The 15,887-nt window shown below is 34.6% G+C and overlaps 1 protein-coding gene across 1 annotated transcript; it reads right to left on the reverse strand.

The window, feature by feature from the left end:
* Window positions 1-13,743: 13,743 nt before the first annotated feature.
* LOC141707008 (fatty acid hydroperoxide lyase, chloroplastic-like) lies at window positions 13,744-15,550 on the reverse strand. The gene is made up of 2 exons (XM_074509958.1): window positions 15,044-15,550; window positions 13,744-14,829 (listed from the first exon to the last, which is right to left on the reverse strand). The coding sequence occupies exons 1-2, from the start codon at window positions 15,473-15,475 to the stop codon at window positions 13,789-13,791; spliced, it is 1,473 nt and encodes a 490-aa protein (XP_074366059.1). The 5' UTR covers window positions 15,476-15,550; the 3' UTR covers window positions 13,744-13,788.
* Between the last annotated feature and the right edge of the window lie 337 nt (window positions 15,551-15,887).

Consider the following 15,887-nt stretch of genomic DNA (forward strand, 5'->3'; position numbering starts at 1 on the left):
GCTCAAAAGTGGGTTTAATTTTCGAATTTTGAAATTAGGGTTTATAATCCGTATGAATGTTTTCAATTAAAATTTGGGGCTTTTTGATTTAGGGTTATTAGTGTTGATTTATAGTGGTTGTGTTCCTTATGAAATTTGCAATCGATTGGTATATAGCTCGTTAACAGAGAATTAATGAATCGAAGGGAGTTGTCTTTAAGTTTTCGATGTGTTGGCCAATTTCCGGCCAGGACAGGGAGATTGATGTGTTTTGATTGCGCGAATAGATTCCATGGTGTTATGTAGTGTAGATCTGGAGCAGATGGTGAGGGAGGGTGCCGGAATTGAGTTCTCCGGCCAACCCCCGATTGTTTTCCGGCGACCCCTTGAAAAATTACAGTTAGTACCCTGACTTGAAAACGATTGGGAAAAAAGGTCAGTCCCTGAACTTTCCAGAGTTTTCAAAATAGGATTCCTGTTTTAAAAATACTCAAAAATCATATTCCCTATTTATTTTTATTATAAAAATTCGATTTTAATTTCTGAAAATTCCAAAAATTATTATTTTAATTCCAAAAATTATTTTTAATTTAAAAATAAATCTGAATTAATTAGTTAATTAATTTCAGTTAATTTTTAATTGATTAATTGGTCAATTAATTTGGAAATTAATTGATTAATTGATTTAATTAATTATTAATTGATTTTAATTAATTATTTAATTAGATTTAATTATTTAAAAATGATTTAAAATTCTGAAAAATAGTTTCGAGCTTTAAAATATTATTTTAAACTGTTTTCAAGGCTCGATAATTATTATAAAATTGTTTTGAAGCCAGAATTGGCCAGCCGAACCCTGTTTATTACTCCAAAATTGATCCAACGACCCTTTTAATTCCGAAAAATGTTTTAAAAATCATTTTAAATATCCGAAAGTCTGTTTATGACCCGAGACTTCGTTATAAACGTTATATCATTGATTATGTGACGTGTTATATGTTATATGTGACTTGTTGGTTAACTGTCGGTCTATATATTCGATATTTACTTGTTTATTGCGTAACTTTCAATCCGTTAATCGGATTTGGGTGAAACGAAGGGTAAATAGAAGTATGTGTCGAATAGAATCGTATAAGTTGAATATTGATAGATGCTTATGATATGTGAGCAGAAGAGGCAAGGCGTAGGAAAGGGAAACAGGTAGTCAAAGAGTAAGACAGTCGTGACTGAAAGCGAGTGCAGTATAATAAGCTAGTACCAGGCAAGTGTTCGGAACTTTCTCGAGATATTGTAGTGATTGATAGTTTTTTAATATTGTAAGTGCTTTGAAGCACTAAACCCTAAACCCTGATTTCAGTTATTGATCTTGAGCCGTAAACCTGATTCTTTCTAGTCCATTGATTGTTGTATACCCAAATACGAACCTCAAATATACGATACTACTCCACAAGTACATACAAACTAAATATCAAACACTGAACCAGATTGCTTACACATTCAACCTATTGTATCTTGTGCTCTGAAAGACCAAGTTTTTGGAAACCCTGAAACATTGATTCCTTTGTTATCCAATTCTTTCATTACCTAACAGCCAAGCTTTGGGAATGCCATATTGATCTTTATGCAGATTGAAACCATTTTCATTATTGAATGTCCAATGTTGTTAATGATCCTGTTTATTGTTTATTACTGCTTATTCTGTTATTATGTTAGAATTGGATTGTTTTTATAAAATTGTGGACCAGATTCGTGGTCAGACCATATAATGGTCAAGTTAGGCCAATATGTGCCTTGGATCCAGTAGTTAGAGCAGTGTTGTGTGCTTTGCTCGGGGTTAGTGCGTGACTGATCAGCAGCCTAACCTTGGTTTTTAAAATGAAAATATAATATCCAATTCTAAATCATAATTCATTGTTCACTTGATATCGTAACCATTTTCACTTGGTGATCATTATTCTTAGTTTTGTCATTGTGACTTGATGAGCTAGTTAGCTCATTTGTGTGATGTTGTTTATGTTCTTTTCCAGTTAAAAAGGAACCGGTTGGTACCGAGGATCCCCAGTCCAGCGCGAGAGCTAGGGGTTCAGGTTGATTGAGCTAAGCTAGTAGGCTTCTTTCGGGATAATATAAGTTTGTAAACGTTTGTAATAATGTTTATTACTCAGTTCTGAGTTTGGATAGTTGAGATTTGAACGGTTTGTAAAATAAGTATGTGTTTGGCTTGTGTGCATACTTTAACCTGTTGCGGTCTGTGGTAGTTGGTAAGTAGGGTCACTGTATATTATTATTATCTTTATTATTGTTATAAGCAGGTTATAAATGGTGTGTGTGTGGACCCCAAACTTCTGACCCGGGTTTGGAGGGCGCCACAAAATGGATATTAAAAGTGCCTTTCTAAATGGAGATTTGGAGGAGGAAGTCTATGTCAGTCAGCCTCCTGGTTTTGAAGACCCAAATTTTCCAGAATACGTCTACTATCTTTTGAAAGCACTTTATGGATTGAAGCAAGCACCTAGAGCCTGATATGATAGTTTATCAAAGTTTCTCTTAGAAAATTACTTCACTAGAGGTACTGTTGACAAAACCTTATTCTTTAGAAATGTTAATGGCTCCAGTATACTTGTTCAAATTTATGTAGATGATATATATTTGGCTCTACAGATGAAAAACTTTGCAAAAAGTTTTCCAAATTGATGCAAAGTAAATATGAAATGAGTATGATGGGAGAACTAACTTACTTTCTTAATTTACAAGTTCATCAAGTTAGTGATGGAATATTCATTAGTCAAACCAAATATATTTATGATCTTTTGAAGAATTTAATCTAATGGATTGCACATCTGCAAAAACTCCCATGGCCACTGTAACTAAACTTGAATTAAAGAAAGCTGAAAAGTCTGTGGATATTTTAAGCTATAGAGGCATGGTTGGCTCACTTTATAATTAACAGCTAGTAGGCCAGATATAATATTTGCTACCTGTCTATGTGCTAGATTTTAGGCTAATCCTAAAGAATCTCATTTAATAGCTATTAAGAGAATTTTCAGATATCTCAAGCGAACACCAAAACTTGGCATTTGGTACCCTAGAGATTCTGGCTTTGATCTAACTGGTTATTCAGATGCAGATTATGCAGGTTATAATATTGATAGAAAAAGTACTACAGGAACCTGTCAATTTCTAGGAAACAAGCTAGTATCATGGTTCAGTAAAAAGCAAAATTCAGTTTCTACTTCTACAGCTGAAGCTGAATATATTGTTGCTGGTAGTTGTTGTGCACAGATTTTATGGATGAAAAATCAACTGTTAGACTATGGTCTATAAGTGAATAAGATTCCTATTTTTTGTGATAACACAAGTGTTATTGCCATCACTGAGAATCCAGTACAACATTCAAGGACAAAGCACATTGACGTCAAGTACCACTTCATTAGAGAGCATGTTATGAATGGTACTGTGGAACTTCATTTTGTTCCAAGTGAAAAACAACTTGCAAGCATCTTTACCAAACCACTTGATGAATTCACTTTCACTAGATTGGTAAGTGAGTTAGGTATGCTTAATTACTCATAATCTACTTTGATGTCTAGGTAAATTGAACTACAGCCAGAATAATATTTGATATTTCTTGTCATTAATGTAAATTTTGGCTATGTCAAAATTTATATTTCGACGGATGTTCATTATTCATTGAAAATGAACATCCATTGAACTGTATTATCCGTAAAAGTATCAATTATTACTCTGGGTAATTTTATCATCATCCGTCGAATTGTACTCAATCTTAGCCGTTAATTTTGAGCATCATCCGTCGAATTTACTTACAGCCTATATGTATATTTTAACGGATAATCTTAGAATTTTGACAGTTTTCTCTTATTTTTAAACGGCTATTTTGGGTTAATTTGATTGGTCACTTATTTTACTTTTTACTTTTTGACAGCTTATTTCTGAGAAAGTATAAAAGCTAATTACATTTCTATTCTTTGTTTTTATCTTTCTCAAAGCAATTTCTCTAACTTCTTCCCAAAAGCAAAAACTCTCTCTGCAACTAATCTCAATCACAACAATGGCACCCATAGTCAAAATCATGTCCTCAACTGGGTTTGTTTATGAAAAGAACAACTTTGTGGCTTTAGTGAACAAGCAAATTTTGGCATCTAAAGACTATCACGAGATGATGGACTTCATACTAAACTGTAAATTGAGCTATGCCATGCTTGAGTCCTCAACCATTTACTGTGAGGTTGTCGAGGAAATTTGGACTACAGATGTGTTCAACTCAAAGGACAAGACCATTACCTTCACTCTCAAAGGTAGTGAACATTGTGTTAACTGTGATGCAATTGAAAAGTGTTTTAATTTGCCTGAAACTAACACACTTGCACACAGACACTGATGTGAGTAACATGCTAGTTTCCATGGGTTATGCTCTTGATGCCACTAAATTAGGCGATGTTAGGAGACTAGGTCTTAAAAAATAATGGAGTTTTCTATGTGATTCATTTATCAAGGTGTTTTCTGGAAAAATAAGTAATTTTGATGTTGTATCTTACTCACTTGTTCATATGCTTTATATTTCTTAGTGATAAGTATTTCAATTTTAGCACTTCTGTCATTTTATAAGATAGGGAGTGAATTAGGGATATTAAGAAGAGGTCTAAGAATATCTATTATGCTAGATTTTTCATGATGCTAGCTAATTTTGTTTCTGAGAATCTCACCATTGAGAAACCAACAAACAAGTTAGCTTGTTAGTTCTAAGAGAGGAGAATTATTGCTGACTTGAACAGGGAAATCATCACATAGATGTTACACTTGTGTACATACCAATCATGGAGTTGCCTCAGGTAAGTGAGGTAAATATTTCTGTCTCTACCACTATTTCTCAACCACCTACTTCTTTTTCATCAACTGTGGCAATGGCATCTGTGAATGTGACAAAACAGATGTCTACCCAAGCCAAAAAACCAAAAGTTTCAAAATCAAGGTCAAAGAAAGCCCCCTCTAGTTTCTCTCAACAGAAGCTAGTTGTAAAATCTACTAAAAATCAAGAGGGGAGTGTGAAGCGAAGTAAGATTAGTGAGGGACAAGGGTGTGAACATCAAAGAAGCCCCTAAGAATAATAAGGTTGAAGGTGAGTGAATCACAACTTAGCCACACTGTAGTTTCCCAAAAAACTGTAGTGATTACTAAGGACATTAGCTCATGGCTAGTTGCATCCTCCCAAAAGATGGTGACTACTAAACAAAACTCTCAGCCAAGAGCATAGCCAAAAGGGTAAGGGACACAAGCTCACCCCAAACTTATGCCAGAAAGAAGAAATCCAAAAACCATTGGGGATACACAGGGTTGCACACACTGTGCCTACTGCAGTCAAGACTCAGTACATGCACATTCTCAAAGTCTGGTTGATTGTGGCTCCAATAAATGTGGAGTACGGCCAAAATCTTTTAATAATTGAATCACCTAACATACTAAACTCACCCACACATTCACTAGATGTTAATATAATTCATATATCAATTCCTGATTCTCCATCTCTAACTCTCAGGGAGGAGCCAAAAATTCAAGCAAGTGAGCATCATCTTTTAGATGATTTGTTGGCTTACTTGCCATTTCTTTCTGAGTCTACTGAAACATCTGTGCAATATCTCAAATCAATCACACAGATTCAACATTGGTCTCTACCCCAAACTCTTTCATTTCCACTATCTCGACGGATATTGTTCATCTGTTGACAAGTGATTGTATCTCGACGGATGTGCTTACAGCAGTCATCCGTTGAAACTCTCAACTACTATTTTGATGGATGTTCCTCATCGTTGAATATCATTGCACCACTTCAAACTTCAACAAATGTTACAAGTGCAGATGATCTAGTATTTGTACAATCACTCTTAGGACTGATGGAAGTGAGTGAATTGAGTGAGAGGCTGAGTTGCTCTCAGGCAAAAGGAGAGGAAAAGAGTGAAAAACTGCAAGCTATTTCTTCCAGCTTGGCAAAAACTGAGTGAGTGGAGTCCCACCTTAGTAGGTGAAGGTGAGGGTGTGTGAGGGTGGGAAGCCAAGGGGAGCCCTTGATTCAAGAAAAGAGAGAAAATGAAAGAAAGCATGTACAGAAGAATGGAAGAGCCCATTGTAAGTAGAGCTGGCCAGTTAGGCGGTCCGTGCGGGCCGGGCCGGGCTGAATGCGGGTTGAGCTCGGGAAGCAAGAACACTAAACCGGCACGCAAGTTAAACGAATCGGGTCGGGCTGGGCTCGAACTGACATACACGAACTCGTAACCGACACTGGACTCGTGAGCGATGCGGGCTGTGCGTGCTGAGTGCGGGCTTTAAGCATGCGAATTTGGAACCCTCTCACAGTAACCAACTTGAAGGAAATCATCTTTTGGGGTAAATATGAAGTCTCTAGAATTGTTCTTTTATTGAGCCATTATAACCCAAAATATTACCTCTGTACCTGATAATTTTCATGTATACAAGCCTCCATTTCCAAAGGTCTTCCATTATGTGTACGGGATATTATGATTTAACCATTACACAAAACCAAAATGTAGCTATAAAAACCTTCAAAATTTATCAGTCCTCTTGATGTTGTTTTCTACAAAATTAGTATTGTGGCATACCAATTAATTCTGGTGTAAACATTTCATCAAGCAACTCATGGGCGTGAACTTTTCTTCTATATGGACATATTACTCAAAGCATCTAACGATTATATCATCTCAATAGGCTTGGGTTTTCTTCTATATGGACAGAAACACAGTTCACAGACATGGCAGAAAGGAGGAAGATGTTGGCGTGTGAGGCACACCCGCGGGCGGGCTGTGCGGGCTCGTGCGGGCTGTGCGAGTTGCCTGGTCCGTGCGGCTCGTGCGGCTCGGCTCGTGCGGGCTCGTGCGGGCTCGTGCGGTTCCGGGTTCTGAAATTAGTATTCGTATTCGGTTCACCTAATTTAGCGAATTGGGCGGGTTTGAACCGGCCCGGTTCGGTCCGAATTTTTACGGTTTCCGTATGAACCGGTCCCGAATGAGCGGTTCAAACCCGCACATTTGGCCAAATCTAATTGTAAGTCAGTTAATAATCTCAATGAGGCTAAAAAAAAATTAATTCAGCAAGAATATCAAGTTTTCTTAGATTCTTTTTCTTATGAAACTGCCATTTACTCGCCCTGTTTCAGCTTATCAAGTTTTGGCTGAACTGGACAATGTGGCTGCTGAAAGAATGCTCAATTTGGTACATACTACTACCTCCATGCAAAGAGCTAAAGATGCCATCACAGCCATGCCACCCACAGCTAGTGATGACATTGATTATGGAACTGGTGGTTCTGAGGATCTATCTGGGGATGAAGATGATGATGAAGGAGACTCCATGGATATAGGGGGACAAGCAGGCCCTAGCTTTAGATCAAACATGCCATCTTGGGTGTTTTTCAAAGCATGTGATGAGCATCATTTCAAGTCCACCCTTTCTCATATCATTCAGCAAACTCAGACAGCCCTTCAAGCTACTACAAATGCCAACACCAAGAGCCTTCTACAAAGCACATTTGCACTCTCTTCAACTGCATCAAATACAATCTCTTAAACAAAATCAGATTTCAATGAACTAAATACTGAAATTGATCAAATCAAAAAGGATGTTACTGAAGAGATTGGATGCCAAGTTTCCTAGAACAACTTTTCTAGACATCAGCAGACAACTAAGGAAAAATTCAGATCTAAGCAGCAAGGTGGATTCCTTAGACAAAAGGATCAAAACCCTGGAAACTTCAATCACTAAATTCATCTCCATCAAGCCCAACAAACTATGCTACTTCGGAAACTGGTGGCTGCACAGACCTCACCTCCACTCAACTTGATGCTAACAAAAAGGGAGAGAAAAATATTATTCCAGTTACCCAAGGGGAGTCAACAAGTGAGGGGGAGAAAAGTGCTCAAAATTCAAGTAAGCAAAGTAATTGTTCCCGCATTTACTTTCCTAAAGCCACCAGTCATGGACAGCATTGATCTAATTAAGATAGCAGCTGCTAAGTTGGAATCAAATGAGAAATCTAAACAGCTTGATGTTGCAGCAGTTGAGAAAGAACTGGATGACAAATGGAAGAAATTGATGAATAAATTGTAAAGAAGTTTGGTCCAATTGAGAAGAAAGACAAAGTCTTCTCTCACTTCTCTCAATTGAGACAAATTTCAGCTGATGAGATGAGCCTAGGGAAACTTAGAAAGGGGTCAACCCTCAACAATCAAATCTCCAAAGGCCAGTGAAATTTTTAATCCAAAATAATTTATCCAAAAACCTCAGACAAAATCCACTAGACCTATCATATGAAACCCCTAGGCTAGATAAAAAAAGCTGCTTGGAAGGTCCATAGCTTTCTTCAAAGATCTCATAGACTCAGTGCTAAAGAAAAGAATTGCTAAAATCTACGGAAATGATAAATTGATCTGTGTGTAGTGGCTGGACATCCACAATTTGCAGAAGCTAAGAAAGAAGAAAAGGTGAGGCTCAAACAACAACAAAAGCAAGCTGCTTTAGATGCCAAGAACCAAGCTAAGAAGCCTGCAATCACAGAAGTTATATTGCCAACCGAGACATCTGAGAATCTGGGTGAAGGAAAGAAAAAACCACGCATATAAAAAGGAAGTTTAGATACAAGATGCATGCAAAGAGGAAGATAAATTTTGATGAAGACAAGAAAGACTACATGTCAGCCCAATCTACAACCTCAAGCCAATCAGCCATACCTACTGTGAAGGAAGCTGAATTCAAGGTTGATCCTAACATCACCTTTCATGGTGATACTGTTGTTCCAAATGATGAGCCTATAGATTGGGACAACTTGCCTCTTCCTGATCTAAATCTTCCAATCTTTTCCAAACAAAGGAAGACAAAGGAAAAAGTAGTCAAAACAGGTCAAGCCTACCAAGCTCAAATCCAAGCAAGTGGCCAAAACCAAACCTACTGTCAACAAAGGAGATCAACTCTTCATATGTGACATCAAAGAATTTTCAGATATAAATCTCTATCTGGATGAGCTTGAAGAAGTCAGATCTATTGATGCCTACAAGCACCTTCCAGGGAGACTAGTCTTCAGGTACTAGGGTGGTAAAGAAATACATGGCCACTTCACAGAATTCTCAATGAAGGCTGTTCAACTTTAGTGACTGTCTTCTCCTCAATCAAGAAAAACTTTGAATTCAACATAGTATCCAAGAAAATGGTACTAAACAAGATTGATGGAGATAAGAAATAGCTGGAGAGGACCAAATGCACTCCCAAGAGTATTGACTATTCCTTTCACTGAAGATAGGTTGCATTTGAGGCCATACTGGATCATGGAGTTCAACGATGAAAAGAACATTATAAAGATTCTTCAGATTGGAAGATCAGCTAAAGATCGCTAGCCATGAAACTCTCAGAGAAATACAAGAAAAGCGGGATCTAACAAATGAGAATGAATCAAAATTTTTTAGACAATTCCAATGTCAGATTGAAGAGAATGATGTGAAGCTGGGAAGAAGTCAAGGCAATCAAGAAAATGATCTTAAATTTCTCAATCTAGATGAGCATCTTGATAATGATCTATAAGACACTCTACAAATCTTTCTTTGTGAGAATTTTCAATAAATTGCACCACTTGTAAATTTTATCTACTTTATTTTATTCTGTATTCATAGAGTGTTTTGTTATCATCAAGTTTCTCTTAATTTATGACTATAATTCCAGTAGACATAAATTGTGGGAGATTGTTAGGAATATGTTGTGTACTTGATGATAATTTGAATAAAATACTAAGTAGATATTATTTAAGTGATTTTGTAGCTTTCAACGGATGATCATTTCAACATATATTGAAAGAGTAGCTTATGTACAATAAGACTAGTAGCACATTTCTGCATACTTGGATAACTTAGTGAACTAGGTGTTGTCGAATGTTTAAGTCATGTTGACTACTAGATTGATATGTAAGATATGATGGGTGAATTGTAATAATAGATGTTATATAATTTTGTATAAATGAAATAGAGTTAACTATCAAGAAGACAGTCTCAACGGATGATTCACAAAGTTTCAACGGATGATCAATATAAGTCTCGACGAATGATTAACCAAAGTTTGAACGGATGATCAATCTAAGTTCCAACGGATGATCAATCTAAGTTCCAACGGATGTTCAAATTCAAAAGAGCAGTTGACAGTGACTTGACAGTCACATGTGTTGGTTGTATGTAAATGGAATGTGGTAGCCTGTTTGAAGGATTTAGAGAATAAAGAAGCATTTTCATTTCCATGATAAACAGATGATATTCAAAGATGCTGGCAAAGATAAGTGTAGCAGCATGAAGTTAGACTAGATATAGTTTATCTTATTATCTTATCGTTTTATCATGTATCTTGGTGATATATAAACCAAGTGTAGTAAGTTGAATAGCATCGAAGTTAGTAAGCAAAAACCAGAGAAATAGATATAGCAAAATCTGCAAAGAATTTCTCTGTAGCTCTAGTTGTTCAACTTGTAAGCAGCTGTGTACTATTTGTATCACATAGTTCTCTACTTAATATATATCTCTGGTGAAAAAGTTCAATCTACCAGAAAGTTTTTAAATACTTGTATTTAATTGCTTTGTGATTTGATTTCTGTTATATTCTTATTCTGCACTATTGCAAATCAAACACAGTTATTTATTTGTAGAAGAATCATTCTTAAAATCCAAAAAGAAGCCAGAATTACATTCAACCCCCCCTTTGTAATTCTTATTTAGATTGTTTGGGAATAATAATTGATATCAGAGCAAGCTCTTGAACTTTGGATTTATATAATACACGGGTTGATTAACTATCTATGTTATTCATATTAATTTTCTCAAAACTTAAATAGAGATCATTCGTTTATCGGGGTAATGACATTGAAACAAAAGAAAATAATGTACACTATTTATCTTAACTAAAATAAAATTATAATATTGATCGAGATTAAAATAAATTTAAAATAAACAAAGTATAATGAGTTAACTTTAGTAAGTGTAATGGATTTAGGGTTAAAAATTTAAAATTATGTTATTGAACTCGTAATTCGTCGATCGGAATAATCGGGTTAAAATAAAATAATATATACTATTCATCCAAGCAAAAAAATTTAGAACTAATCGAGTATAAAATAAAATTAAAATCAAAATAACATTCGACTAGTTAAAATAAAATAATGTATACCACTCATTTGAGTTAACAAACAAAATTTAAATCAAACTAAATATTGTTAGTTGAACTTGATTAGAATAATGTATCTAGAGATAATTAAATTAATAATAAAACTAAATGTGATTCGTATATTATATATTGAACCTGGATAAAACTTATTGTTTACATTAAAAAAATATATTTGGTAAACACACAATAAATAACAATAATATTATAGATTTCAATTAGTAATATTATTATTTTTCAAGTTTAAATATCTCTAAATAAAAATATCAAATTATATCCTTATTATATAATATGCATAGGTATGATCTTATTCCAATTTTTGTTAGTCATGGTTCATTTACTACCAATTTAATATGAACCGTTAAATATTTTTACAAATACTTGTGTATATGTATAATCATTATCAAATCGTATCATATAAAAAATTGTGAATAAACAAATTTCGCATCTTAAAGTTACAGTTCAATTTATTTTTTTTAAAATTATACAATATTAAAAAAAATCCACGCCTCGCACAATATAATACACGAGATTGTTTTTTATTCATGTTATTCATTATACTTTTTTCAAAACTTGAAAAGAGGTTCGTTTGTCAATGTAATAACATTGATATAAGAAAAAATAATATACACTATTTATCTTTACTAAAACAAAATTATACTAATGGTAGAGGTTAAATAAATTTAAAACAAACTAAGAATAAGCAGTTGAATTGATTTTGTATAATGGATTTGGGGCTAACACAAAATAATAATTACTATTGGTTCGTCTTTAAACAAAATTAAAATCAAACTAAATATTATTAGTTGGGTTTGATCATTACAATGGGACTCATAATAAAAAAAAATAAAAAAAAAAACTAAATGTGATTCGTATCTTATTGATGGGGATAAAAGTTATCATTTAAATTAAAAAAATAATTATATTTAGGAAAAATACCTAAAAATAACGGTAAAACTACATATTTCAGTTAGTAATATTTTTTTAATTTAAGTAACTCTAAATAAAAAATATTAAAATATATCCTTATATATAATAAGTGCAAGGAACTCAATATCCAAAATTTTGGTCATATAACGCCAAAACAATCTCAACCATTGATATAATATTGAGATTATTTTAATATAATCATAAATATAAAATGATTACATTATTTTACTACTATTTAAATAAGATAATGCGATAATAATGTCGTAACAATTCTAGATTAAACATGGTTAGAGGTTAAATTCATCATAAATATAATAGATTAAATTATTCAACTAATATTCAAACACCAAAACATGATACGATGATACAACAGTAAATAGGACATGATTAGATATTCTATGATAAGATATTCTGCTATATATAGCTACATAATATACATCCCAAAGAAAGTAATTAAATTCAACACCCGTATTTTTCTCAAAATCTACATATTTATTATAACAATATTTTTAAAAAATAATAAAAATAGGGTGAAAAACCAAAATAGACACTATTTGGGGAGATTTGCCCAAAATACCCACCGGCGGGAAAACCGCTCAAAATACCCACTGAATACGCATTATTATCATGCGTATTCTATTTTTTAAAAAAAATACAAAAAATACGCATGTGAGAGAATATGCATGTCTCACATGCGTATTCTTTGTATTTTTTTTAAAAATAGAATACGCATCTCTAACATGCGTATTCAGTGGATATTTTGGGCAGTTTTCCTGCCGGTGGGTATTTTGGATACTTGAAACTGTAAAGTGGTGTATTTTGGGCATTTTTTCTTACAAATAAATCACAACAATTATTAAATTTGCAAGAGTTGACTTTTATTAATTATACATAAATGAATTTGTTATAACCTATCAAAATAATTAAATTTTGTATTACGAACTATTTAATATCATTGCCAATTTTCTTTTCAAGTAATAATAATAATAATAATAATAATAATTAATGACATGGTCAGATACTCCATCGAAAATGACACAATTATTAACTGATACATAAATTCATATCATATAGGTTTTTTTCAAGTTCCAAAATTTTAAATTATATATATAATCTCCCCCCAATATATTAAAACTTCAGTAAATCATTATGTGAAATAGTATATATACTATTGTTTGTGTGGCACCTTCTCTAATTTTCTGAAATTTAAGTATACTAAATAATTGTTAGAAACCACATAATTAATGTGATTTATTTGAAATGCGTGAAAGTCTGATTTATGTTCTGCTTCATTCAAAATTTTTGTATATAAACATAAAATGAATAAATTATGATAATGCAAGGTTCAGCATACATAACTCATTTTTTTGACCACCTAAAAAACATGTGTTCTAAAATCGGCCGGCTAGGAGGAGTATTATGGGAAATTGAAGGTGAACCTATTTAAATTTAAGCTAGTATTTGGCCTTATTCGAATGCCGAAAATAAAATAATAGGAAAATTGGTTAATTATTAGGATTTTGGAAATATAACCGAATTTATAATTGATTTTCAAATTTTACGACCTTTGAAAAAAACAAAGATGAATTACACCAAAAGTCTTAATACACAAGAAGATAACATAAATCCACAATTTGTTGTATTCCACTAAACATTCGAAATTTACTTGGCATGTTCAACTTTCGAGATTGATCCCTGAGAATCAATCGAAAGATACTCGTACCTCTGAAACATATGAGCCACAATAATAGAAGTTGTAAGCGTTACATAATCTTTACCAGCACATTGTTTGTTCGACTCGCTAGGTGTCCCCGTCTGTGGTCCATTCGACCAGTACAAATAATTCAGTAACTCGCTCCCTTTTTTCGTGGTAAACCTATCAGCAACAAATTTTTCAGGCTCTTCGAATACTTTCTCGTCTCTCATAACTTGAGGTTGATATCCACAGAGTAACTCCCCTTTTTTGATCTCAAATGCGGAGTTATGCGAGCTCAACGTAAAATCTTTCCTAGCTCTCGCATACTGTAATGGTACAGGCGGGTTAAGCCTGAGTGTTTCGTAAACGAACGAGTTAACCAAGTCGAGTTGTTTCACCAAGTCGAAACTCAGCGAGCTCGTCCCGATCTTTTCCTTGACTTCATTTCTTAACTTTTGTTGCAACCCTGTCTTGTCATTTCCTAGGGCACTAAAAATGGCTGGTAAAAATACAGTAAATCCACCGAATGCATTAAACCCGAGGATAAAAATTAGGTTATGCAGGGCTTCTTTTTTACCGAGACCAAACTCATTTTGTGCTAGCTCAAGAACTTCTTGGCCTTCTTTTTCAATAAACTCCGCGAGTTTATTATAACCTCCGGAGACAAGAAAAGAAGGGTAAGCGAAAGAATGCGCAAAAATTTCTACGAGAGGTTGTAAGCTTGGGATGCTAACAGTGGGAAGGACTTGTAGTGCAAGCCAAGCATCTAGCCACATGTAACCTTTTTCGGCTACCTCGGGTGATTTTGATGGATCAACTCCGATTAGGCAACGAGTTAGGAAGTTGAAGATGAATTGTTGGAGTTGGACGAGGGGAGTAACGGAGCCAGATTCGGATTTTTCAATATCGGATTCGATGGTGTTCCACATTGTGTCTAGGTTTGAGGTTACAGTAGGGACCCAAATCTTTGAGCTGCGTTTAAGAATCTCCTTTGCAAATTTCTTCACCTGTTAGAAATTTATACAACAACAGAAACAATCATAAGTTTGAATATCGTTTTCTTATATTCTTTGCGTCCCATAATACTTAGCATCCTAAATTTGTAATTATATGTTCGTAGTTAAGGTCTCTTCAAATTAAAATCTTAAAAATTATATTTATGATACATTTCAACACAGCTTAAATACGTGCAAAAAGTCAAAGTAACAAACAGGACCATACCTGAGTGTGTTGAGGTTCAGAAGTATCAAGGTAAGCACAAACACGAACATCGCCAGTGAAGCCAGTGCTAGGCATGAAATCTCCTATAAGAATGTTCTTCTTCTCAACCAGTTCCATATCAAACATATGCGCAAATGACTTGCAGTCCAGCACTGCTATCACATTCGGATTCACTCCCATGAAAAACGGAAACGTTGGCGGCATATTTGTCCTAAACACAGTGCTCTTGTGCTCCTCTATTCTCTTTTTGAAATATGTACTTGGTCCTTGAAACCAAAAATAGTCTAGCCTGTCCTTTAAAGGCCCAACCATTGGCAATCCGTACCCTCCGGGGATCGTACGGACCGGCAAGGATGTCGATCCTTGCGATGGTACTATTGTAGGTGTCACCGCTGGCGGTGTGGCGCAACAAACTATTTTTTGCATCATCATAATGTGTGTGTGTGCGCAATGGTTAAGATGTTTTCTAATTTTTAGCTAGTTCTTGAGTAGCTAGGTGAAGTGATATGCTAATATTATTTCTGAGTGGAGGAGAAATATGGCATGTGAAATTTTTAAGGTTGGGATATTTTGGATGAAATATCCTTGTCAAACTTTAGTTATTTTGTAGGCTAGCAGTAGCCGGAGCTTGTGAATTGATAAAAGATAATACTCAAATCTGGCATGTACAGGGTGTTGGTTATAGGCCCAATAAGACCCATTGAACGAAGGCCCATTAAGCGGTTGTGCTACTGAGCCGAAAGACCTCCAGGCCCGCGTCGCCAAGGCCCATGGAATCCCAGACCGAGGCCTGCTACTCGCGGACCGTTGGACAATGCAAGGCACATAACGCCCCCTTTTCACT

This window comes from Apium graveolens, chromosome 2 (assembly GCF_009905375.1).
Source record: "Apium graveolens cultivar Ventura chromosome 2, ASM990537v1, whole genome shotgun sequence".
In the NCBI taxonomy this organism is placed as follows: Eukaryota; Viridiplantae; Streptophyta; class Magnoliopsida; order Apiales; family Apiaceae; genus Apium; species Apium graveolens.